This window comes from Lygodium microphyllum, chromosome 27 (assembly GCF_053477565.2).
Source record: "Lygodium microphyllum isolate KBCC chromosome 27, Lygodium_microphyllum_v1.1.10, whole genome shotgun sequence".
Lineage (NCBI taxonomy): Eukaryota > Viridiplantae > Streptophyta > Polypodiopsida > Schizaeales > Lygodiaceae > Lygodium > Lygodium microphyllum.
In genome coordinates, this window is record NC_141161.1 from 85,893,131 (window position 1) to 85,920,825 (window position 27,695).

At 42.7% G+C, this 27,695-nt stretch overlaps 1 protein-coding gene across 4 annotated transcripts in view; it reads left to right on the forward strand.

Annotated features, from left to right (window-relative positions):
• The first annotated feature begins 3,103 nt into the window (after positions 1 to 3,103).
• LOC148012563 (kinesin-like protein FLA10) overlaps positions 3,104 to 27,695 on the forward strand; it is a 108,943-nt gene continuing 84,351 nt past the window's right edge. For all 4 annotated transcript variants that reach the window (XR_015689074.1, XM_087669324.1, XM_087669325.1 and 1 more), the window contains exon 1: positions 3,104 to 3,372. Coding sequence is in view for 3 of the 4 variants with exons in the window: in XM_087669324.1 (XP_087525450.1) it covers positions 3,109 to 3,372 (264 nt within the window). In the remaining variant the exon portion in view is untranslated. The remainder of the gene's footprint in view (positions 3,373 to 27,695) is intronic.

Consider the following 27,695-nt stretch of genomic DNA (forward strand, 5'->3'; position numbering starts at 1 on the left):
ATCAAATATTGGAGACAAATATCCCATCATTGAACATTGCCATGGCAAGATTGATCAATTTACAATCCTTAATCACTACCCTCATAATATTGCCTTGATATGTGAGATTCATTGAAAGGCAAAGATTCAACAAGACGGATAGGGAGGCAGGCAGTCTAGGACCATCGATTCAACACTTTGTAGGCAACCACGAGGTAACCCTTTTCATGTTCTAGATAGGAGAATTGCTTCAGGGAAGGAGAAGGAGCTTTGAACCAAGGGAAGATTGGGAAAGGTGCATTAAACTTTCCCAAAGAAAATTTCTAATGTTCATGCAAGGGGGAGAGCTCATCAAATCAAATGGCCTTCATGCACCATTGGCATGATCATCGAATCCACATTATGCACCAGGAATGTATTACCAAAATGAGTTCATGCACGGGGGAGTGAATTGCTCAAGGGAAGGGGAAGGAGCCCTAAAGCAAGGGAAGATTGGGGAAGCTACATTAAACTTTCCCAAAGAAATTTTCTAATGTTCATGCAGGGGCGAGAGCTTATCAACTCACAAATGGCCTTCATGCACCACTCGTCTAATCATTGAATCCACATCATGCACCACTCGTTTCATCATCGAATCTCACAAATTGCCTCTTATCAAAATAAGATCATGCACAGGCGAGAGAGAGAGAGAGAGAGAGAGAGAGAGAGAGAGAGAGAGAGAGAGAGAGAGAGAAGCTTCCAATCCAAATGTAGCAACATGGAAAGAGATAGAGAGAGCACCTTCAAATTCTGTGTAGAATGCCTAGCAGATACCTTTGCCTTGACTGATGGAGCTTTCGCATTGAGCAATCCTAATGAGCCTGGTATCACACGAACAAGAAGTAGCAACAATTCATCCACGAGTGGGAGATTGATTGGGAGCAGGGACTTGCATATGAAGAGAAGGGAAAATGGTTAGTACAATGGGAGAAAGCCTCTCAGGACCCACTAATAAAATATGATTGAAGTTTGATGATGACGGACACAACAGGGCAGGGGAGCTCCCCCATCCTGCTCAAACTTGAAATAGAGCCTTGGGGGGGGGGGGGGGGGGGCATTGAATGCTCTCCAAAATAGGCCCGTTTGGCCACAGCCAGTGTGTAAAGAGCCAACAACCCTTTTTGGAAAACCAAGCTTGTGATTGGCCTTTTTCACACACACTAGGTGTCCTTAACCTAGTGTGTAACGGGCCTTAGAGCCCCCACACATCTAAGGTAGGTTACACACCAAGGGAAAAGTCCCCATCACCCTTAAAACAGCCAGGGAATTTTTTGACACACTAGGCACGGTCACATTTGTCAAAGTGGTGTAGTCAGGCCATCGGTTAGAGCTAATTGCTTGCAAGTCATTGGTCATGGATTTAAAGCTTGTCACTTGCATTGGATACTTTTTGAATAAAGTTTTTTGTCCTTTCCACTTGGGTGCACACTTGACCTATGGCCGGGGAAGATCGCTTGCCCACATCTTTTAGTCACCTAAATTTTGCAGGCCCAATCACACATTTACATGTTCATTGCACACTTCTTCGTTTTGCAACATGAATTGTCCACCCAGGCTTGTGTTTAGTAACATGCCTAAGTTCATTGACTTGGTGTGGAGGGGCTTTGTCAGGAAAAGCTTACAGCTACACACAAGTTTATATAGTGTGGACCTTGCGGTACAACACACACATTTACTTTTGCATATAAATTAAAAAAGGTTGCAGACATTAATTCACTTCTATATATATGTGTTGTTACATGCTCAAACTTGTGGAGTCTTCTTAGTATCACTCTTCCTGCACTTGCTAGAGTCCCACAAACTCAAGAGTACAAGTGAAGCAACTAAGCCACACTTACGATAAGCATGGCTTAGCTCTTACTCCAACGTGGATGGAGAGAGGGAAATGGAATAAAGAGAGAGGGGAGCATTTGTAGGACCCTTTAAGAGAGGGCTCCCGTAGCGCCCCCCAACATCCCCCCCCCCCCCCCCCCCCCCCCCCCCCCAACACACACACACACACACACACAGAGGTTTTGTAAGTGTGAGCACATGCCATGTGGCACCCCAAATCTTGGGAGGGTAGAGATAGCTTTTTGTAATAGAGATTTGAAATTTAAATTTGGTTTGGGGATTACAGAGGTTTGGGATAATTTTTGGAGGTTTATGAATCATCAAAGCAATATTTAAATTAATATATTACATATAATAACGATATATAAAAGTTTGTTATCTGTGCTTGTGGTACAACTAGCATAAACCATGATTATGAATAAAGGCAAGACTTTGCACACTCATGATACCCTATCTAGAAGTTCTAGTCTACTTCCATGATTGCACATGCAACATTTGCATAGTGACACCAATATCTAATCCCATCCTTCTTACGTGCTAAGATTTCACAGAAAACCAACTTATTGGATATGATATGGTAACCTTGTCTTTGTTATATGCAATGTGGCCATAGCATAGTATGAATCTTTTGTGGAGTTCCTTGAGCATCCCTTCCTTGCATGGTGACTACAATCATGCTTAAGGTATGAAGGAAAAGAGTGAAATGAAATGTCACTTCAAGGAACATGCATATGGAGATATTAAGAAATCATAGTTTTTCAATTTCAAAAGAAGAATTCTTGCGAAATCAAAGATTGAACAAGTAAGCGTGGGCATACATATTTGCATATATTAACTCCTCTTGCTTGGATAATTATAAAACAAAAAACAAAAAGATGTATGGTGAGAAATGAAAAGCAATATAACGATGAAGGAGAGAGAGTGTGAGTGAGAAGATAAAAAAGTACCACATAAAATTTAAGATATTAAAATTATACTTTCTTTCATTTGTTAAATCTCTGTGCTAAACTCATAAAAAACTAAAATTTAGTGTAAAAAAATTGAAAGTATAAAAACCCCCTTAAAAAGCGAACAAAAAATCTAAAACCTTATATTTTATTAAATACCAATTATAAAAATGAAAAATGCATGCAATTCTATGCAAAAATCTCTCAATTTTGACTTAACGGGTTTTGTATCTTCGACCAAAAACGTTTTGTAGGGAATACTTCGTTCACTCCACAAAGACAATTACTTTAAAGATTGCAAAAGAACGGGATGAAGGTGGCCGTTAGTACGGTTGATACGAAAGGGCCGAGAGCCGAGGCGGTCTCGGCGCATACGACACTGCACAAGAACATGGGGAGTGCAGGCGCATCGTCCCTCCCTAAGTCGGGGCGTACAGTCGGCTCTCCCTCTGCCGCTGTGGGTTGCAATGAAAGAGTCCAGGTTGTAGTACGGTGCCGGCCTCTTTCTGAGAGGGAAATCAGTGCTGGCTATAAGAATGTTGTATCCATCGACACCAACCGAAATATTGTCGAGGTATATCACTTCTAAACAGCTGTCTCAGCTAATAATGCTATACAGGTTTGGTTTCTTTATTTTGAGTAACTCTCTACGTGCGCGCGCGCGCGCGAGAGAGAGAGAGAGAGAGAGAGAGAGAGAGAGAGAGAGATTGGAAGACATGGATATTTTGCATGGTACATGGTAACACCTGAATTCAAGCCTTGTGGTGGCATGTGCTTAACGCTCTTGATGTTGAACAGCCCATACGACTGAATCCTCCCCCCTATTGACTCACCTTGTCCGCCCTTGGCAAGCAGTCCTTCAGAAGTCCTCCTGGTGTCCTCCAAAAAATTGTTCGGAGGGATGAAAAACAAGAAGCTCACCCTAGTTGAATAGGATGGCCAGACTTGGCCTAGTCTCTGAGACTCAATTCCTTGAAAAGCAACACTTGATATTTCTAGTGTTCCAAACCTCTCCTTTGGTAGATGTAGAGCTTCAACAAGTCAAGGATGGATATAATAATATATAGCCCCTTGTCAAAATGAATGAGAAGAGGTTGATTAGAAATTTTACCTCAAGTCATAAAAAGCTTCATTTTCTTTGATAGAGTTTCATCTTGCTGCAAGGATTCCTTAGATATAGCATTTGCTTGAGGTGTCTTTTGGGGTTGGTTTTCCTTCTTTGCCTTGTTGACCAACCATGTGTCCTTTCTTGTATATTTTTCTAATTGTTGATATGTTAGTTTCTTTTTGGATGGCAAAGGTGACATATCTCTATCCTTATGCTTTGGTTTTTGTTTATCAATCTTCTTTTTGTTAAACATCTTGGTCTTCTTTCTTTGTGGTTCTTCTTTTGAGGCTTTACCAAGCATCCGTGGAATATGTAGTCCTTAAGCTTCTAGGATTGCATCTTGGATTACTTCTAAAGTATCACGCTTTGTCATCTTGATAGCTCGCTGTATCGTTGGATGTAATTCATGGATAAACTTTCTCATCTCCATATTGGATGGAACTTCATTGAGAGATGTAAATTTAAGAGAAACAATTGCAAATTTGTTGATATATGTTTTAGCATTGTCTCCTTAGCTTTGCTTTAGCTCATCCCGTTCTTGTTGCACATTGACTTCAAAGGATGAAGGCAGAAACCTCTTGTTGTAAACATCTTAAACTCTTTCCAAAGCTTGGGTTCCTTTCCCTCTTAAATAACTTTGACTCACCAATTTAAAACGGTATCCTTCAAATGCATTTTAACCATACTCGTCTTTGAGTTTTCTATATAATCTTCGCCACCAAAGGCAGCATAAAATTGTCTAGTAAAAGACACAGCTTTTTGAGAATCTCTCTTATCATAGAAGACGTCAAACTTGAGACTCTTCTCTCCAGGCTTGAAGTTTCTTTTAGCATTTTTCTTTCCCTTTGCTAAAACCATCTTTGGAGATTCAACTACCATGGACATAGCCGGTTTTTGACTTTCTCCTTGCCCTTCTCCTTGGAGGGATTCTTGGAACAAGAGGAGGCACCTTGTATATGATGAGACTTTGAAGTCACTACTTGGGTGGATTCTTGAATGATAGATGATGTGTTATCTTTCATAGATTTAGTTGCATCAGTAACATGGATACCTTTCATGCTAAGGTAGGCCTTTGCAGCTGTAATACCATTTGTCTCAAAAACCTTCTCGGTAAGGAAATCTTCAAAGACCTTTGCTTCAGCCCGTGCTTTAGCCCTTCTCTCCATCAAAGCTTAAATATTTGTATCTGCTTCTAGCCCCTTGTATATCTGTATCTTCTCATAATTAGAGAAGCCTATAGATACAAAGTGTTGGGACCCTTCCAGTTGTTCACTGAAATTTTCCTCTTCGGTTCTTGACATTGTGAGAAAGTTAAGCTCAAAGATCTTGTCGCCCTAGAAAAATTCTTACTTGCTCTAATGGACTACAAATCGTAGCAATGGAAGGAGTGGGGGTCCCTCAGGCAGAAACAAGAGGGGAGGATATTGACACTTTCTTCAATCGCTTTACCAAATTCTTATTGATGTATCCCTTTCCTCTTATTGAGGATGAGATTGCTTCCAAGTTTGTGGATAGGTTGTACACAACTATTTCTGTTGATGTGAAGACACAATGTCTAGATTTCTTGGAGCGGGCCATGGAGTTGGCAACTATATATGAGGAGCGAGAGAAGTGCAGTAAGAGCAATCAAACCACCCTAGTACTACTAAATCTAGAAAAGGAAAAGTCCATGAGTGGTGGGAAGATATCCCAAGAAGGTGGTTGTTGAGGAGCTGAAGCAAGTGAATAAGTGTTTCACTTGTAAGCAGATAGGGCATATTGCTAAAATTGCCCCAAGAAGCCTGATTTAAAGCCTAAAGGAGAAATCTTCCAATGCGAGACTTGAACTGAGGAGGTAGATGCAACCTTGTTTGGCACAACTTCTATCTTGAGGATAGCACACCCTTGGGAGATGAGGACTCTTTCTTGGGGTGTGACATTGTACTTGTGCAAGTGATGCTCACAGGCCATTTGGCACTTTACTTAGTGGATTGTGGAGCATCTAAGAATTTGATCCAAGACAGGTTTGTCGAGAAATATTATCTCCACATTGTGCTCAATAGTATGACACAACTTGTGGAGTAGGATTTTCGGTCTAAGAGGAAGACCAATGTTGAGAAGTTCCACTTAAAGTAGGAAAATTTCAAGGTTTGAGATACCCTCAAGGTGACTTCTCTCCTCCACGTCGACATGATTTTAGATTAGGCATGGCTCTATGACTACATGGGCTTGGTGGATCGTCACTCACACTTTGTCCTCATCTGGGATGGGACTTAGGCCTGTGGTGAAGACCTTGCACAACACTCTTGCACCCTTAGTGGCTCAAGCTTAGCAAGTGGCAGTTATTTCTCATCTCCAAAAAAAGGGGATAGTTCACAAGGGTAGCCATGCTATGGTGCTGTATGTGTGGGAGCTTGAGAAGGAGCCTTTTTCTTCTTTAAAGCAGGGAGATGTGGACAAGACAAACTTAGTGTCGTTGTGGGAGTTCAATTCTCCTTTTTTGGACTAGTGTTGGAGTCTCATGGTCCTTGAGATCTACTAGTTGGTCTAGAGGCTGTGTTGGACCCTAGACTACTAGCCTAGCCTGATCATATCCATCAATGAAAGGCTCTAACACTATAACAATTGCAAAGGTCATGTAGGGGTTGCTATACAAGTTTCCCTCATAGTTACAACAAATTTCCCTGACATTTGTTGTTGGAGTCATCTAGTTGACCGCTACGTGGCAAGAGATCGAACTTGACGTATGAATCTTAATTGTGAGTTATTCTCCACTAAGGAAAGGGATGATATGAAAGTCAAGATGATTGAGTATAGGTAGTTACTTGCTGAGCTCACTATCACTAGCTCAATGAAGTTAGATGTACAATACTCCTAAATAAGTTGTCTCCAAATTACTTTCAATTTATGCAAAAACTCATTTCATTACCTTGACTGCCAACCTTTTATAAGTTTGAATGCCAACTCTTGCGTTATGCAAGGTTGCACAACCAAGTTCACAAAAGGACCTCCCTCATGTCCACTTCCAAGGGAGGCTTTGGTATCCTCATCTTTGAAAGGGAAATCTAGAGGTGGCAAGAATTCTCAAGATAGGGGTGACACCCCTTCTTCAAACATAAACAAAGAATTTAGATGTATTTGGTGGCAACTTCTAAAAAGAATAGGTTTTGCACTCATTGCCAGTGCATGACTAAGTCCACAAAAAGACCTTTCCATATTGTCATAAATGCCCAAATCTGGCCAACTTGCACTAGGAGAGGCCATAAATGCTAGTTGACCAACAATAAAATGTTGATCACTGAAAAAAAAAAAGGGGTGATCTTCGAAAAATCCCAGATGACAATGACAATGTCTGGCAGGTGTAGGTAGATTGTGGAAAGCAAAAACTAGCCTAAGGATGCACACTAGAAGCTGACAAATAAAGAAGATGCACCTAAACTGCTAGAGCTCCTATGTCTCAGTCAGACTTTGATAGGAGCTCACAACCAGGAGATGATAGATTGACAAAACTGTTAGATCTTGGGAGTGTTTGAAGACCCAAAAATCTCATGTGATGAAGCATAGAAGCCTAGGGCAAAGGCTCTGTGAAGAGATCTCCTGCATTGCCCTTTGTGGGATAGTAAGCCACCACTAACTCGGAATCCATGATCCACTCTTAAATATAGTGATACTGAATCATCTTGATGTGTTTCATGTGAGCATGAAACACAGGGTTCTTTGCCAAACCTAGAGCACTTTGGTTGCCCACAAGCAACTCCGTAGCTCCAAGCTGAGGAAAGCCAATCTCAGCCAACATGTGACAAAGCCAAACCGCCTCCATAGTTGTAGAACATAAAGCATGATACTCTGCCTCTATAGAAGAAAAGGCCATAGTAGGTTGTTTCTTGGTACTCTATGAGATAACTCTCGATCCAAGGAAGAAGGCATAATCTGTAGTGGACCGTCTCGAATCCACATTACCTGCCCAGTCAGAATCACTCCAACTAGAGAGAGTAAACCCCTCTCCATACATGATCCTGTAGGATCGAGTCCCTTGTAGAGAACGAAGAACACGCAAGGCCGCTCTCCAATGCTCCTAAGTGGGAGTCTTCATAAACGAATATAACAAGGCAAGGCTACAATAAAAGAAATATTTGGTTGAGTCAATAAGCCAGATAAGGGAGCTAACAAGACACCTATAACGGGTCGTATTTGTATGGGGAGCTTCGGTTGCCAAAAGCTTGGACTTTTGGTCCATGGATCGACAATCGGCCATACCAAACTCTGAGAGAAGCTCGGAAATGTACATGTGCTACGAAATAAAAATGCCCTATGCCATCTAATAGATCTCCAATCCAAGGAAGAAGTGGAGGATCCCAAGATCGGTCATGTTAAACTTGTCTTAAAATCTCCCGAGTACAATCAACCTCTCGAGCTGTCGCTTGCCACCAAGAAGTGTCGCTTGCAGCAGAGAGCTATCGCCTATCCCCAGGAAGTTGTCACCTGCAGCAAGATGCTATTGCTTGCACCAGGAAGAGGTCACCCACAAAATGCAAAGTTGCGTTTGCTGCAAAATGTAGAAATAGATGTGGCCTTATGTTTGGATGCTGCTGCCTGGGTCCTGGAGGGTGTCACTTGGCTATCAGGAAGGTCGGACTGGCAATGGACCACTTGCACAAGCTGTAAACGTAGGCTGAAAATCTATGTTTGAAAAATCTGGGTTTCTCCTTCGTGATGAAAACGTGCTCTTTTGCAAGAAATCTCTAGACTGTGCCCTTACTTAGGTGATGATACCATGTGAGAGTGCAACGGAAGAGAAACATGAACACAAAGAGAAGTAGAGAGAGAGAAAGAGAGGAAGTAGAGAATGAAGGAAGAATAGTACATTGATTGGAGAGGAATGCTGATACAATGGAGATGGACTGATCAGTCCCTACACACAGCCCAAAGCATCAATGAGGGCACGAGATCAAGCTGATGACAATGGCAATACCAAGCATAGAGAGTTATTGTTGGAGTGTGCACTTGCAAAGGGAAGACAGAAGACTGAAGAGTGCATGTGTTTGCCAAGTGGGGGGGGCCAGGAGAGGCCATAAATGCTGACTGACAAGCAATAAATGCTGGTCACTAAAGGAAAAATGCCAAAAAAATAGGGTGACCTCAGAAAAATCCTAGATGACAATGATAATATCTAGTAGGTGTAGGTAGACTATGGGAAGTAGAAATTGGCCTAGGAATGAACATAGGAAGCCGATAAATAAAGAAAATGCACCTAAACTGCTAGAGCTCTTATGTCTCCATTAGACTCTGACAAGAACTCAAAACCAGGAGATGACAATCTGACAAAACTAACATAGACAGGCTAATAGCTTTTCGGTCGGCAAAGTTTTGCCGATGGATGTGCACAATGGTCAACATACCCTTAAGCTAGCACCTTCTAGTTCCATTAGGGTATATTAGTCTAGTCTAACATTACTTCAGTTTTCTACTCTTAGCCCATTGGTCTATCATGTTAGGTCCATAGGCTAGCTTGTCCTTTAGGCTATTCAGCTTTAGAGTTTTCATTTATCTTCAGTTGCACACATTTGTTACTCAATTATTCATTCATCTTTAACCTTTTATTGCCTCTTACTCTTACATTATCTTTACTTTATTTTTATTTGCTTAGCACCAAAGTATCTCAATATGAAGCACTAATATGCAAGTTTCGGTATCTTCTTGTACTTACATGTTGGGTCTTGTATTTTAGTTCAGAACTAACAAGGTAGGTTTGCATTGGTTGTTCTTGGGCTGAAGAGATGGGTTGCTAGCCATTCTTTTGGGGTCTTATCTCCCTTAGAGCCTCTTTTTCCAATGACATAAAAGGCTTTATCTCTCGAGGTAGATCTTTGGTCATCTCTTGTTGCTACCATGGTGGTTGCTTCTCCTTAGCTCTTCCAGCTAGGGTGCTTTTGGTCTTCTTTTTCTCTTTTCTTTCATTGCGTGGTTCTTAGCACCACACAAAGACCAACATTAGGCTCCTCATTTGGCATTGACATCCATGGTTGAGAGGGGGTTCCTACAACACGCTATGCACGAATGAATAGTGTACCTCCAGCTCGTCTTGAGGACCAAGCAAAGGTAATGAACTGGAGAGTGTGTTGTACTCTGATGAATCGTGAAACGCAGCAAGGCGGCCTCCGAAGACATCTAGCAGCAGCAAATGAAAGAGTGCTGATGTTGGATCAATGTTAGACAAACAGAGGAGAGAGAAAATCTGCAAATGCAATGGTTTGGAGGCGGGTAACAGCATGGACAGCACCTAAAAAACAGCCAATAAATGATCAAGAAGTGTTAAATGGTAGCAAAGAAGCTCAAACACAACTAGGGAATGATTACGAGGGGCAAAGATAGCAAACATAGCCTTAGAAAAAGTCGCCAGGCTGAAATAGAGCCTTTTGGAGAGTGGATGTTAAGTGGTGGCAGTAGAAGGGAGTGGAAACTATGTGGGTGTGGCTGCAAACAGACGCTAGATGGGTAAAGATAATGTCAGGCAGCTTCAACTGAGATGTCCTTTGCAAATGGGGTGTGGGTAGTGAAGCTCTAGCACTTGAAACATACAAAAACGAGATTGATTTGAGTGGGAGGGTAGGTTGTCTATTTATAGAAAGTTTGGGACCTCCCAAATTAGGGTTTATATGTGGGGCATTGAAACTCTCTTGAAAAGCTATTTTTTAAAAGAAATGGTTAAAATTCATTAATAAACTTGAGTTTTGGGGCTGTTTAATGAAAGCTAATGATAATTTAGCTTGACACCTCCTCTCAAGCCCAAAACTGGAACCAAAAAGGGACTACAGATAAGCTTAAGCCCTTTTTCTTTTCTTTTCCCCAAGGCGTCCCACCCCAAAGCAGCCATAGCATCGGGCAAAGGGTGCATATTAGCTGCTCAATGACCTATCAAGACTACAGAGGTGATGGTTATCTAATCAAGGGACCCGATAGAGTATCGGACAAAGGGTGCTAGTTGGCTGCTCGATGGCCTACTAAGTTCTGCAAAGGTGGATGGAAACACAATGGAATTTTTTTGGGGTTTTTTTTCTCTATTTTTTAGGGATTTTGGTTGGCTTTTCAGAGGATTTGGTATCAAGTGAGCATTTTCAAAAAGTTTGCGGTTGATTGAGTAACAATGTCCCAAGAGGATAGGAATGGTCAGCCCCAAGTCCTTCATAAAATAAATAAACCTATCTCAACGACTACTGGGTGCCAATGATGAATGAAATAATTATGGATACAGCAAATATGGGGATATGTGGAGGGGTAAACAAAAAGTGTGGAAAGCAAGCTAGACAAGCTAAGCAAGTAAGGGAGATTGCCATGTGTAATGCCATGAATATAGTGGATCTAGAGTTGACTACTCCAAAGACCGAAAAGGGATAAATGCACATAGATACATGTTTACAAGAACAAAATGCCAATGGACTTGGGCTATGCAAGAGACAATGCAGGTGTGATCATGTTCATGCAAAATGCGATTCAATGGTGCCACTTGGATAGTGCCCTTGTAGGGGAGTTGTTCACTTGCCCTAGCATCCTTTTACAATCATGGTCATCTTGATGATGCGAATTAAGATACAAAGTACAATATACATAATGTTTGAAACAAAATTGTAAACAACACCTTGTCACCATCAAGAGAAGAAAGCTGTCCCCTCTCAAATTTGAAGGGAAAGCTGGAGGGAAGCACCCTCTCCATGTCAATCTAAAGAAGTAGAGAAGGATGTACCCAAGCCAATCCTGGGTAGTAAATATTGAAGCACTGGCCGATTGACCACGATTAATATATCTGCAAAGTTATTTGATAAAGACACAAACTCTAGGCGAATGGTGTTTAGCTCAACTCGCTCTCTGGTGAAGTAAAAGTGTATGTCAGCATGCTGCATCTGAGATGTGATGATCAGGATACTAGCTAGTGTAATTGTACTTTGGTTGTTGTAGTAGATGACAGCCAGTGCAACACATGGGAATTGAAGCACTTCCAGTAAGCTCCTCAGGTAGATGGCCTCGATGGTGCCATCAAAGGGAGCCCTATACTCAAAGGAAGCCACCATCATCTCTTGCTTATGGTTGGCCCAAGAAATGGGAGCCGTGCCCAAGGTAACGATATGGCTACCATGGGAATGCTGGGTGTCAGGGTCTAGGGTCTCTTGCCCAATCAAAATGAGTATACCCCTGCAAACATAAATTGGAATCATAAGTTAGTCCATAAGACTAGGTATACCTCAAATATCTCAAACCACAAAGACATGCAATCCAATGTGACATCCTAGGTGCTGTGAAATATTGATTGAGCAAACTAACTAAGCAAGCTAAATCTGACCTAGTATGAATCAACCAAGGGAGTTTCCTTACTATAGATCTATAGGTATACTTGTTGAAGGGATGGCCTAGGATACCCTTAGATAAGTGGATAGTTGGATTGAGAGGTGTGGCTACAAGCCGTATCTGATCTTGGCAATACAAATCTACTAAAATTGAAGAGGGTACATTTGCTGTGACACAAAAATACGTTCCCTAGAGCGAACTACCTCCATCTCCAAAACGTAAGACAACAAACTGAGGTCTGTTATCTCAAATGTAGCACAAAGCCTTAATTTCTGATATGGCAGCAAAATTAGAATAGGTGATAAGTAGGCCATCTACGTACAACAAGATATAGCTGATCCTCTTTGAAGTGATACAAACATATAAGTTCAGGTCATAAGGGTTAGAATGGTATTCCTGATTTCGAAGGAACTTGTCCATCCTTTAGAACCAAGACCACAGTGCTTTTTCAACCCATGAAGAGCTTTCTGAAAGCGAAAGGCCTTATCCTTTCGATTACCAGAAGAAACTCTGAGTAGCTGCTCTACATAGACTTTCTCCTTCAAGTAACCGTTCAGACCACTTTTATCATCTATCTGATAGGTTGGCCAACCGTGGTGCGGCTAGCTAGCACAACCAACAAACAAAAAGATGTCAATTGTACACAAGGAGGAAAGATTTTTTCATAGTTAATGCCTTGCTTCTGTTGAAACCCTTGTATGACAAGGTGAGTCTTGTACTTGTCTTAAGTCCCATCAACATTTGCTTTGGTCCTAAATATCCACTTCGTCTTGATGACTTTCTTGTGACTCGAATGATCCACCAAGGTCTTAGTCTCATTTTGATCAATACTCTCTAGCTCCTTCTCAATGCCGTCTCGCCATTTAGGGTGCTGAAGTGCGTCCTGTCAACTATCCAGTTCAAAATGCGCTATATAATTAGTTGTAAACAACAACGCAAATGAAGCTTGAGGTCCAAGCCAGGTAGATATTCTAGGGCTCTCTGGAGTGGAATCTGGTGGAAGGATCCCCGAATCCTGCATGGTTTGCTGGTACCAACGAGGTAACGGGTCTTGTGGAGGAGGCTTAGACGTTGAAGAATTTGCAGAAATGTTAGGAGCGGATAGTAGACCTAGCTTGGAGAGCACAATCTCTGATGGAATATGTGGAAGAATCGGCTCAGAGTCCAGTGCAGAAGACTGCACAATATCCTTGTCATAAAAAACATCTCTCCTAACAATCTCTGATGGAATATGTGGAAGGATTGAACAAAGGATAGGCCTTTGCTTTGAAGGAGTATCCTACAAAAATAACGAGATTAGCTCGAGGAGTAAGCTTTCCTATTTTATCATTAGGAGTGTGCATATATGCATGACTCCAAAAACTCTAAAGTGGTTAACTATAGGCCGAGAGCCAAAAAAAGCCTCATACAGAGTTCTCTAAGGGATAGCAACAATCGAGGATATAAGTTGAGGATGTACACCGAAGTGTTAACAGTCTCGATTCAAAGGTGCTTAGGGAGCTCTGCTCTACGAACAACATGGAGTGTGCCATGTTCATGATGGTCCAGTTCCTATAATCTATGACTCCATTCTGAGAGGGAGAGTTGGTAGAGGTAAGCTAGCGAGAGATACCATGCTCTTGTTGAAACTCGAAAAACTTGTGGGAGGTAAGCTCGCCACCACTATTACTCCTTATGCATCCTATATGACGTTTAGTTTGGTTTGGTTATGAACTAATAACACCCAAGTAGAAAAATATGTAAATGCATCAGACTTATTCTTGATAAAGTATATCCACATGTATTGAGAATGATCAACCACCATAAAAAGGAAGTACTTATGCGCCATTTAGTTGGCCCACAAAGATCAATATGTATCAATCTAAATGACGTCTCAGCTCTATAAATGGACTGTGGAGGGAATAGGGTGCGGTACTACTTCTTGAGTTGTCATGCTTCATAGATATCTTGAGATAGCTTTAGGCATGGAAGGCTCTCAACCATTTGTCAACGTGACAACTCATAAAGAGAGTTACATCTAAGATGCCCTAGACGAAAATGCCAGAGATGCTCAGTATTCGTAGGCTTCTGTGTAGCGGCTAAAGCTTGGAAGTAGTGGAACTCAAAGCCCTCAGCTACTGGCTTAGAAAGAAACTGGGTCATGTGATATAGGCCACTAGGCTATGCCTCACTGTGAGCAATCACTAAACCATTTCGAGAGTCAAGGATCTCACTTGTGGTCGTTGTAAAGAAAATTGCTTGTCCCAAACAGAAAAGCTGGTGAATGGATAACAAGCTCACTCCAAGTTGAGGGACATAGTATACATCATCCAACGTAGAGAGATCCGAGCCTTAGTCAGTGGCAAAACTAACGCGATCTTGAGCCCCGAATCTTGATGGACGAGTTGTTCCCAACATGGACTATTTTGACTATAGGAGCTCTGGAGATGAAAATGTCCGAGATGGGAGTCATATGATGAGTAGCTCCATTCTCTATAATCCAAGGAGTAACCAAAGTACTCGGGTGTGACAAGTGGGCCTCTATAGTCACCTTGTGGGAAGGTAACTCGCAGATATGGACAAGACTTGCATCCTCAAATGTCTCTAAGGAGATGATGTGGGTCTTTGTAGACCAATCAAACATGTCCTTTGGCATTGAAAATGACATTGATTGTGATGGTTGACCGGTGGCTGCATGGGTTTGACCTTGCCACTACCCCCCTGCTAAGGGTGGCCACCACCTTGCCTCGCCTACTGGAGGTTGTTGATTGAGGGGTGGAAGATGTGAGTCTTAGCTTTTGGTGTTGAGTCTCTTGCTTTTGATAGACACTCCTTGTCAAAGTGGCTAGCATCCTGACAATGTTGACAATACCTATTTTTTTTGATACATTCTATGACCTGGGTTTGAGAGAGGACTAGGAGTTCCCTTGGATCTCACTAGCTTGGGTTTGGGTTTGATTTTGATTTCAATTTTGGTTCTGCTTGCCCTTTCCTTACTGCCCCTTCTAAGAACAAGCAACAACAACCCCCTCTTTGGAGATCATACTATGAATTTGATCGAACAACCGAGCAGACACTCAAATTCATAGAATGTGGACATGGTAGTTTGATCGAACAATCGAGCATAATGTAGTGGTTGTTACTCAAATTCATAGAATGTGGACATGGTAGGTTGTGAGATCACCTACTGTACAAAATGAAAGTATTTTTGTGGTAGCTTGTTAAGGAACAATGTGACTTGATCATCAAAGGACTTAAGAGTCTCTATGATAGAGAACTCGGCAAGAAATCACCGATGCTTAGCCAAATTGACTTTCAACTCATCTAAATTAGTAATGTGATGAGTCCTATCCCAAGCCACATAGCGGTTAGTCAAGTGCGCCCAATGCTCTAACCCTAAGTCAAAATACTGAAGCTGAGAATGAGACTTAGGCAATAAGCCATGCACCAGCTCGACAATAGCACATGCCTTTCTAGCCTTCCATGAGTGGAAAACTTTGTATGGAACAAGTGTAGGATTAGGTTGGGGTTTCAATCCTTGCACAATATCCCATAGGTTGTGTGAATCAAGGCCATATCTCATTAGATTAGATTAAGTAGTGTAGTTAGATCCTCTAAATTGAGTCTTGTCAGTGAAGACATGCTTGACTGTTGAGGAGGAATAACCATGAGGTGTTAGATAGTAGGGTAAGAAGGATAATGGGGATAAGGAGGAGGTGGTAAAACTAAATTAGGAAAATTAGGAGTAGGAGGAGAAGGTGGGTAGGCAAAATTAGGCTGAAAATATCCAACGGGTACCAATTGATGCATAGGCATTGGAACATGAATGTTTCAGTGCCTTTGCATCAAGACATGTGAGCCTTGTCCAAATGTCGGGGGTGGGGGCACAACAAAATGACTAGAAGGCCCACTAGGAAATGCCATGGAGGCAAACTGTCATAACAATTGATTCACACTCAGTAATGGTTGGGTGGAATTTCCAAGTTGTGATAAACCTGAAAGTGTGGAGGCTGGAGGATGAGCCTCCATCATGGATACACCACCCAACTGAGGAAAAGATGAGGTCTTGAAGGCTGTGCCTACAAGTAAAGGACCCCCTAGTATGGTATGTGAGGACATGTGAGATGCACTTGGTGGATATGTTAGGGAAGGTGCAATTGAAGAAGATGGGGGGATGGGTGGGAGATTAAATGGATTGGTAGATCCAATTGTTGGAAATGTTTTTGGTTTCTTTTGTCCGTGAAATGTATTAAATTGAAATGAATAAAGAGATGATTAACCAACTTCAAAATGACCTTGAGGCGAAGAAACCGAAGGAAAAGAAGGGGGAAAACTTACAGGTGGTTAAATTAATCTTTTGCACTCTTCACCTTTGTTTAAGTTCATAAACAAAGGCTTGCCTTCTTGAGGACTAATGAACCAATATCTTGATTGCATGGCCCCTTCTTCATGAGAATCACAAAATCTTGCAGAAAAGAAGTGGAATCAAATGATTGGAAAGTATGAAACTGCATACTTGGCATAGGAGTGAATGAAGGTGGATATGTGAATAGCATAGCATGAAAGAGGTAAAGAAGTGAATGGTATAGATGTAGATGGGAGAGGTAGAGAGATGAAAGGTTTGTACTCCATGCCCCCCTCCATGACAAGATGGCCATTCCCTTGTGGAGCTTCCGGTCTTCGTGCAAAATCATTAGATAAGTGCATTGGATCTAAAAGGGAAAACTCAAATTTACCTCTAGTTGTTGAGCTTGATACATAAGAATGAGGCCGTACTTGACTCTTGAAATCTTGTTGGATCTTTGGATTCCATGGTAGTTCAAAGTCTCTCTGGCCATGTTAGAACTGTCAGAGTGACGCAATATGGAAGCAAATGACCAAGACAAAGAGTGAACAAAGAGAGAAGAGATAGAGAGAAAGAGGCAATGAAACACAGGAAATTTGTAGTGAAGAATGATGTATAAGGATGCAGAAATATACATAGTGCAGAGAGAATGTCTACGTATGTCTCCACCTCAAAGATCTCAATCTCCGTTAGCCCCGAGGGCAGTCTCCACGGTCTATAGCCTGAAAACTCGGAGCACAATTGATCATGACTATAAAAATTGAGGCCAATAAATAGGCCAGCCAAAAATACCTAGAAATAGTAGGTCGGCTGCTGAGACTGGTCAACAAAACTGGTTGACCAGCAGTCCGCCAACATGCAAGCTTGACACGTGGCAGCTCTGCCACATGGCACTCTTGCACCAATTGCTGCTACCTGGTGTACTTGGTACTTGTTTGGGGAATGTCCAGCCCTAACACCCTCTCAGATCTTGGACACGACAGAAGGCTAAGAGATCTAGAGTGCCGTCGAAGTAAAGCTTGAGAAAGCATCTTGGTAAACAAATCCACAAAATGGTCCTCTGTCTTGCAATAGACTAGGGAAATAGTCTTATCCAAAATCTTCTCTTGAATGAAATGGTATTGGATCTCAATATGCTTCGTCTGAGCATGAAAATCAGGGTTCCTGGCCAAGGCAATGCAACTCTCATTGTCGCACTAGAGAACAGTAAGACTGCTTTGCAGGTAGCCAAGCTTCTCCAAGAGCCTACAAAGCCACACTGTCTCACATGTAATAGAAGACGCCACCCGATACTCTGTCTCAATCGAAGATAGAGTAACCGTGGGTTGCTTTTGGCTGCTCCATGAAATAGCACCAGTACCCAAGGTAAAGCAATAACCTGTTGTGGACCTTCGATGATCCACATCACCAGTCCAATCTGAATCACTCCATCCTACAAGTACCAAGTCTGTAGTACTTGTATCAGTGGGATAATAGATCCCAAGATCAGGAGTCCCCCGTACAAATCGCAAAATCCTTTGAGCAACTTGCCAATGCACCATCTTGGGTTCACTCATGAACCTGGCCAGCACACCTACAGCATAACATAAGTCAACACGAGTATTAAGAAGCTAGATCAAGGAGCCAACCAATTGCATATAATGGGTAGCATCTGCCAAAGGAGAATCAGAATGAGCCGTAGCCTTCCAATTTGGGTCCATAGGAGTCGTAAGAGACTTGCATCCCTCCATCTCACATGTAGTCAAGAGCTCTTGTACATACATACCGTTGTTGGGAAATAAAGATTTCCCTCGGAGTTTCATAGATCTCATGACCTAGAAAGAAGTGAAGAAGTCCCATATCTGTCATCTCAAACTTCTCGTGAAGTGCTGCCTTCGTCTGCTTGACCATTTGAGTGACCAGTCACCTGTTACAATCAAGTCGTCCACAAAGAACAAACAACACATGACCTCCGCTTGAGGTGTGAACATAAAGTTGGGGGTCAGCTTTAGAATGCCAATATCCCAATTTCGCTTGGAGGAAGGAGTCAATCTTCTTATTCCAAGCATGGGGAGTATGCTCAAGGCCATAGAGAGCCTTCTGCAACTTGTACACCTTACCTTCAGAAGAACCGAAGCCTGGAGGTTCCTCAACATAGATCTCCTCCTTCAACTCCCCATTTAAGAAGGCAGACTTCACATGTAGCTGATAGAACAGCCATCTCCTATGGCTAGCCAAGGGAAGAACTGCGCGAATAGTAGCCATCCGAGCTGTAGGGGCAAAAGTATCATGGAAATCAATGCTTGGGTGTTGTGCAAAACCTTTAGCAACAAGGTGGTCCTTGTGCTTGTCCAATGTGCCATCACTGCGGTACTTGGACTTGAAGACCCATTTGACTCCAATGATCTTCTTATGAGAAGGCTTCGGCACAAGAGACCAAGTGCCATTTCTCTCAATTGACTCTAGCTCCTACTCCATTGCTTTCCACCAATGATCATGTTGTAAAGTCCCCTTCACGAAGGTGGGCTTCCGATCCTGCACGACACGAGTCATCAAATAGTAATTAGTGTAAACAAGCTCGGTGTGGTGTGCTTGGTTCCTTCGAGAATGTCATGGGCCATCCTATGGCTACTACTCCTCAGGGATCCCCTTAATCCTTGCATCACGAAGAGTGTCAGAGCTTGACGAGGAGGCCGGATCTCACCTTGTCGCTTGCCATCGGTTGAAGTTTTTGGAAGGTCCACCAACGACGGGGACGCAATCAGTGAATCCGATGGTTGAGAATTGAGCTCCTTGTTCGAAGCACAGACTCTAGAGGAATAGTTGTTGGCGCCTAGCTATCATGTAGACATCCCGATTAACGGGATTATACAATCAGTAGCCTTGAGATTGCGAGCTATAATCCACAAACATCTGTTTATTGAAAGCTGCTTCAAATTGGTCATGTTGTGTCTTTGGGATGTGAACATAGGCATCACACCCAAAAACCTTGGAATAAGTAACATCTAGGCTAGCTCCAAAGTACGCCTCATATGGAGTCATACCAACAACAGCGGAAGTAGGGGAATGATTAAGGAAGTGATTTGCAGTAGCCACAAACTCAGCCCATAGACACTGAGATGTCTGATGATGCTCCATTATAGTATGGGCCATCTCGATCACACCGTGATTCTTCTGCTTTAATATGCCATAATCCTAAGGGGTGTTTGTATTGGCAAACTCTTGGTGAATACCACGATCTGCACAAAAATGAGCAAGCTCAGTTGAAACAAATTATTCGCCCTTATTTGATTATAAGGTCTTTAGCTTCTGGTCCAATCGATTCTTCTCAAAGAGCAACCACTCCTTAAAGTTGGAGAAAGTCTTCGACTTCAGCTTCAAGAAATAAGCCCATGTCATCCTGTTGTAATAATCCACAATTAGCATGAAATAAAAGCTCCCTCTAATAAGGGAGATTGTCCTCATCGGTCCACAAAGATCGGTAGAAACAAGCTCCAAGGGTACTGAAGATCGCCTCAAAGCCTTGCTGGGAACAACATCACGAGTTTGCTTTCCACGGATGCAAGATACACAAGGCTGTTGGCTCACCACAATATCTGGCAAACCTCAAACAAGTTGTCTCTTGGACACCTTTTGAAGATAATCCTAGTTGAGGTGGCCAAATTGAGCATGGCAAAGCTCGGACTGAATTTGTGAGGTAAGAAGAAGAGACGTTAAGACAGAAGAAGACTGCAACTTATAGATTCCATTTGCCTCATATCTGGAAGAAAGAACTTGTCTTGATCCACGATCAAGAATTCGAAAAGAATCCATATCTAATCCGACCAACAGGCCGAGGGCACAAATCTTAAGCACCGAAAGTGGATGGTAGCCCAAAGTTGGCACATAGAGCACCTCGAAGGTATGGGCACCACCACCTCGCCCATCTAGAATAAGATGCATGTCTCCCTGTCCCTGTATAGGAATAGATAAACTATCACCAATGAGAATCTAGCCATGCGAAGGCTGCAAATGAGCAACACCTTGCTGAAGAAGAAGAAGTGTGTTGTGAGGCACCACTATCAACAATCCACTTCCGAGTGTATGGGGCTGTCAATACAACATTAGAAGCTGTCAGGGTTGAATCCTCAACCACCTCCAAGTTGTTGGAGCGCGCGGGTAGCGGAAGCATGAAGATTTGCAGCAGAGGAAGTGAACAGGTGAGTGAGAGTGAGAGTAAGAGTGACGAACAGATTTGGGTATACCAACAATGTGTTGGTACACAAAGAATAAAATGTATTTATACTTAGGGCCCGTAAGGGTGCATTCACATGTACAACATAACAATACACGTGTAAAATACACGGAGGTGAATAAAGGACCTTTACATCTCAACAACCTCCCACTTAAAGGTCCGGAGTGAACCTTTAACCAACTCCCACTAGTCGTATGCAATGCTCATGCTGAGCCTTGCCTAGACTTTTAGTGAGAACATCTGCAGGGTTGTCCTGTGTTTTGATCTTGGTCAATGTGATTAGACCATCCTCCAGAATCTGTCTGATAAAGTGATATCGCACATCAATATGCTTTGTGCGTGAATGATACATGGCATTTTTAGCCAGATACACAACACTCTGGCTATCACATCCCAACACTGGAGTACTCACAGACATGCCGAGATCCTCTGCGAGTCTGCTCAACCATATAGCTTCCTTAGAAGCTTCAGTAGCTGATATGTATTCAGCTTCAGTAGTACTCAGTGCGACAATGTTTTGCAACCTGGAGCACCAAGAGACGGCCCCTCCAGGAACTGTAAAGACATACCCGCTAGTGGACCTGCGAGTGTCTAAGTCACCTGCCATGTTTGCATCACAATAACCCTGCAAATTAAGTGCACCCTGCCCATAGCAAATACACTTTCTTTGTGTACCCTTCAGATATCTAAGAATACTCTTGACAGCCTCCCAATGTGGTTTGCCAGGATTTGATATAAACCTGCTAACAACTCCCACTGCATGAGCAATGTCTGGACGAGTAGCCACCATAGCATACATAAGAGAGCCACAAGCTGATGCATAAGGGACTCCCTTCATAGCATTGGCTTCCATGTCATCTTTTGGGCTGTTGGCTTTACTAAGCTTAAGGTATGGAGGTAAGGGTACTCCGAGAGGCTTAGCTTCAGCCATGTTAAATCTGTCCAGTACCTTTTCAATGTACTTTTCTTGAGATAAGAACAACAATTTCTGCGTTCTATCCCTATGAATCCTCATGCCCAATATATGCTCTGCATTCCCCAAATCTTTCATGAAAAAAGCTGATTTCAGCTGATCTTTGAGAGCATCCAAGCTAGTCTTTCTCTTCCCAGCTAACAACATATCATCCACATACAAAACAAGTATGATAGGGCTGCCATCTGTATCCTTTTTCATATACAAACAATGATCTGCATGGCTGCGTGTAAACCCATGTGAGTGCATAAAAGTGTCAAACTTTTTGTACCACTGCCGTGGTGCTTGTTTCAGCCCATATAAGCTGCGTTTTAGTTTACACACCAACTGCTCTTTTCCAGGAACTACAAAACCCTCGGGTTGTTTCATGTAGATCTCCTCATCAATGTCACCATGCAGAAAAGTTGTTTTCACATCCATTTGGTACAGCTCTAAATCCAATACAGCAGTGAGAGCAAAAAGCACACGTAGTGTGGTCATCTTCACAACAGGTGAGAAGACCTCCTGGAAGTCAATCCCTTCCTTCTGTGCATAATCTTTGGCTTGTACTTGGGTTTCCCATCAACTGTCTTTACTTTGTAAACCATTTGTTTGGAAGAGGCTTTCTTCCTTTGGGCAACGACACAAGATCCCAAGTATCATTAGCATACAGAGATTTAATCTCTTCCTGCATAGCTAGCTCCCACTTATTGCTGAATTTGCATGACTTAGCCTCTTTATATGTCAGAGGCTCACCCTCATCAGTAAGCATCACATAATGCAAAGAGGGGTCATACCTATGTGGCTGCCTTCTTGGGCGTGTAGACCTGCGTACCCAATGATCCACATTCTCAGGAATTGGATCTACATCTGGAGGCATGTTATTTTCAGCATTTATTGGCTGCTGTAAGCCATTTTCAGCATGCTGTTCATGCTGTACAGCACCTTCATTTTCATTTCCAGCACCTGCATTTTCATAATCAGCAAGTCTATCTTGCTGTCCATAACCTCCCTGTGCTTCTATTTGCTGTCCATCATCATCTGGCTCAAAGATAACCGGCTGATCATCAGTTTCAGCCTGTGGTACAGCATCATGAGGCTCATCATTTGAAGTAATAGGTGGCTGCAAATTCTGAAATTTGACCTTTTTCATGTCTTCATTAGAGGCTAAAGTACCTTTCAGAAACTTTGCCTCATTAAACACAACATTACGGCTGCGAACAATTTTCTTGGACTGAGGTAGCCACACTCTATAGCCAAATTCACCCTCATCACCATAGCCCATGAAAATGCCTTTGGTGGATTTCGGGACAAGCTTATTCCTCAGCTCATTTCTAACATGCACAAAAGCATCACAGCCAAATATTCGTAAATGGTCATATGAGGCCGGTTTGCCAGACCAAACCTCCTCAAGAATGCCATTATTTAGGGACCTGTTTGGAGAGCGGTTGCAAATGTGAACCGCGGTTTTAAGTGCCTCTCCCCAAAATTCATGAGGGAGATTAGCAGTGGACAGCATGCACCGCACTCTCTCACATAGAGTCCTATTGTATCTTTCAGCCACACCATTTGAAGAAGGGCTGTAAGGGGCTGTAAGCTCCCTCTTGATCCCATGCAAGTCACAAAAGGACTTAAATTCATTAGACGTGAACTCACCCCCATTATCAGTTCTCAAGCATTTCAACTTTCTACCTGTCTGAGTGGTCACGAATGCATGAAAAGTTTTAAAAACAGCAAACACTTCACTTTTCTTTTTCAACAAATAAACCCAAATCTTCCTGGAACAATCATCAATGAAAGAGGCAAAGTATGCAGCACCACCCAACGATTTCAAAGGCATGCTACATACATCGGAATGCACCAAGTCCAATACATTTGACTTACGGGAGACACCAGAGTAAAAGGAATTTTTCATTTGCTTTCCAAACTGACAGTCATTACAAAAATCAAGTTTAGAGCCTTTTCCATCAACCCTCTTCAAAGAGGTAAGAACATCAAGACCTTTCTGGCTCATATGGCCTAATCTCTTATGCCATAACTCCAAATGACAGCCAATTTCAGCAACTGCAAGAAACTTGCCATTCAAAGCTTTACAGTGCAGACAATACAAAGTGCCCTTCTTGGTTCCTTTAGCAATCAGCATGGAACCCCTTTTTAATTTCCACAAGCCACCACCAAACAGTGTGGTGTAACCATGCAAGTCAAGCTGTCCAACAGATAGTAAACTCTTCTTGATGCCAGGCACATATCTGACATCTTTCAACACAAGTTCTTGCCCATTATCCAAAGACAAGTGTATGGTGCCAATCCCATCAATGCTGCAAGCATGATTATTTCCAAGGTAAACCTTGCCATAACAGCCTGCATCAAAAGTAGCAAAACACTCCAAGCATGGAGTCACATGGAAAGAGGCACCAAAGTCTACAATCCAAGTCTGAGTGACACAATCATCAATTGACAAAAGTGCATTAATCACATCAGCCTTGGTGATCTGCATATCCTGCATGTGACATACAAGGGCATTATAATCCACTGCACATAATACATCAGCCTCTGCATCTGAGAGCTTCTCTATGACAACACTAGAGGCCACATTGGCCTTTTCCTTGCCTTTACCTGCCTCAGATGCATCTGTCTTTTCCTCTTTCTTCTTTTTGTCTCCTGCATTCTTCTTTCTCTCTTGTTCCTTCTTGTAATACCTGCAATCAGGCTTCTTGTGGCCCTTCCGACCACACTGATAGCATGTAACATCACTCTTTTCTTTTCCTTTGCTCTTGCTCCTGCTTCTCTGTCCAGCATTTGCATTTTTCTTTTCAGCCCTGCCTCTAACATTATAAGCTGAGTCCCTGCCTTCTCCACTAGACTTACGTCTAATTTCTTCATTCAAGATCGAACCCCTCACACCATCATATGTGAGATTGGGGTTATTGCTGAGAGAAACAACCAAAGTCTCCCAAGAGTCAGGCAATGTCATGATAAAAAAGATCGCCCTCAACTTATCATCAAAATCCAAACTTGCATCCTTGAGCTGATTTAAAATGCCAGTAAATGCACTCAAGTGCTCAGCTGCAGGCTTGGACTCATCCAGCCACATATTCACCAACTTAACGCATTAAATGCACCTGATTGACAGGTGTGGTGATCTCATAGGTAGTCTTCAACTTCTCCCATATTGCATGACCAGTGTCTAAACCCTTAATGTCTGTCAAAATGTCATCAGTGACACCCATCTTTATATAAGCCACAGCCCTTTTATTGACTTTGGCCCAATCTGCCTCAGACATTTATGTGGGTTTATCCATTTGCAAAGCATCCTCACAATCCTTTAAGAACAATATGCCCTGCATACGATCTTTCCAAAGATCAAAGCCCTGACCATCAAATCGCTTGATTTCCATCAAACTTTTAATGTCAGAACTGGAAGAAGTTGCAGCCATTTTTCACAAGTACAAGTGTAAAAGCACTGAACTGCAAGAGCACAAGCTAAATCAGCAAATACACTGCTGTTCTTGCATAACCAGCAATAATCCTCTGCTGTTTTGACATAAACCAGCCACTGCACAGGCAAATAATGTAGAAATTTATCAAATTCTGCACAAAATCCCAAATTTCCAGGTCCAAATGTGCGCAAATGTCAGCCAAACTGACTCAGCTGAGCAAAATTGCATCAATACATGAAAAGCCCCAATTTTAATGCCAAGAAATTTTACTCGGATGAGCAAAATTCCAACAAATTTTGAAAAATCCCCAAATTAATTGAGGTCAATGCGTACAATGTCTGCAATTTCTGACACAGATGTCACTGTCAAGCATAAACAGCATCAAATCTGGGAAAAGCCCCAAATTTCCAGGTTCAAATTTGATTAAATCTGAGAACTGTGCTTGCGCGCGCGAACTCCCGTCAGTGGCCAAAGGGTTGCTTGCAGTAAACCTTAGAAAAATGTAAAAATTTCTGGAAGAAAAATGTGTCGAACTGCAGCCGTTGACTGTCGCGCTGCCCGTCAGATGCCACGCAGCCTTGGGTGAGCTGTCGCCTGCTCAGAAAATGTGCCGACACTGCATCGCGTGACTGTCCAGCCTGCACCTGGTGCCACGCAGCCTGTCGCTGCAGTTTTTGTGACCAGCGTTGACCTGTGCAGCCTGCGCCTGGCTGCTCGTGACCTGTTCGTGTGACTGCCTGCGTGGTCAAAAACGACCTATCTTGGCTGCTCGTGACCTGTTTGACTGCCGCCTGATCAAAAAACGACCTGTCCTTGCCTGCCAGGTCAAAAACGACCTGTCGCCTGTCTATCAGGCTGTCGCTTGCACAAAACGTGACCTGCAACACTGTTGCCTGACTGTCCAGCACATACACGTGCCTGAAACAGTGACGACCTGACCTGTAAGAGTGACGACTTACTGATTTCTCGCGAGCGAAGAGCTGGTGATGTCTCACGCGAACTTCGAGGAGCGTGAGCACCTTGACCTCAGCTCTGATACCAGTTGTTGGAGCACGCGGGTAGCGGAAGCGTGAAGATTTGCAGCAGAGGAAGTGAACAGGTGAGTGAGAGTGAGAGTAAGAGTGACGAACAGATTTGGGTGTACCAACAATGTGTTGGTACACAAAGAATAAAATGTATTTATACTTAGGGCCCGTAAGGGTGCATTCACATGTACAACATAACAATACACGTGTAAAATACACGGAGGTGAATAAAGGACCTTTACATCCCAACACAAGTGGAGGAAAGCAGCTGATGAGGGAGCAGCCACCGCTCCGGAATCCTTTGAAGATTTCTCTTTCTTCTCCTTGTCAGAGCAATCCTTCTTCTAGTGATTTGTCTTGCCACAGATGTGACAAGTGGACTTCTTTTCTTTGTCCTTCTTGGATTTGTCCTCCTTCTTTTGGTCCTTCCCCTTCTTCTGAGAGGACTGACCAAGCAAAGCCTCAGATTTAGAAGCATTGGTCCTCACCTGCACTTCCAAAGAAACTTGTTTCATGACGGTCATATGATTGTATATTTAATCAAGCTCCAGCCATATCTCTTGGGCCAGCGTCAAGTGCTTAATATGAGAGAACAATTATAGTACATGAGATAAACAAAAATGAGCGGATGTGAGCATTGAGCTTATCCCAATGTGCATGAGCCTTTGCTAACTCCACCTTATCACTGGAAGAGAGTTTGGAATCGTCTCGCGAAGAAAGATGATGAATACCTTCGTAACAAGCTCCACTAAATCATAGGACTCCAAAATGGCAAGCATCATGACCCGCCAACTGTGGTAATTCTCACCATCAAGCTTTTGATTTGATGGAAGAGCCAGTAATATGGGCACCTTCCTGTCTACGATCGCCTGAAACTATGTCTCGGCCTTAGAAGATATCTTTACCTACAATGCCTGCACAAAACACACAAAGAAACCCCCTCCGATTGTGAGAATGCAGCTTGCTAGGGCTCTTCACCGCTTGTCCCGCTCCTCCTCCATCTGTCGGAGGTGCTGAAAAGGTAAAATCTGCATTTAAAGGCCCAAAATGCAACCTTCTTCCTTATCTAACAGCAAAAACCAGCAACTTCAGCAAATCTTCTCCTTTCTCGCGTGCCCACGCTCGCCTCAACCTTCTTCTGATGCGGAACCCTCCTGCTTGCTCTAGAACGCTGAAAATGCAGCCTTGTGTTGCGCTGAAATCCTCTTCAGGTAGGTCCACCCTAGGTTAGTCCTTCAATGCTTTGATACCATGTTAGAGTGAAGCAATGTGGAAGCGAATGACCAAGACAAATAGTGAAGAGAGAGAGAGAGAGAGAGAGAGAGATAGTGAAACAGGAATTCAGTAGTGAAGAATGCTGTATAAGGTTGCAAATATACACGGGTGTAGAGAGAATGTTTGCGTATGTCTTTGCCCTGAAGATCTCAATCTTTGTCAGCCCGAGGGCAGTCTCCACAGTTTGCAGCCTGACAACTGGGAGCACAACTACCCAGAAACTGATCAGGACTGCAAAAAC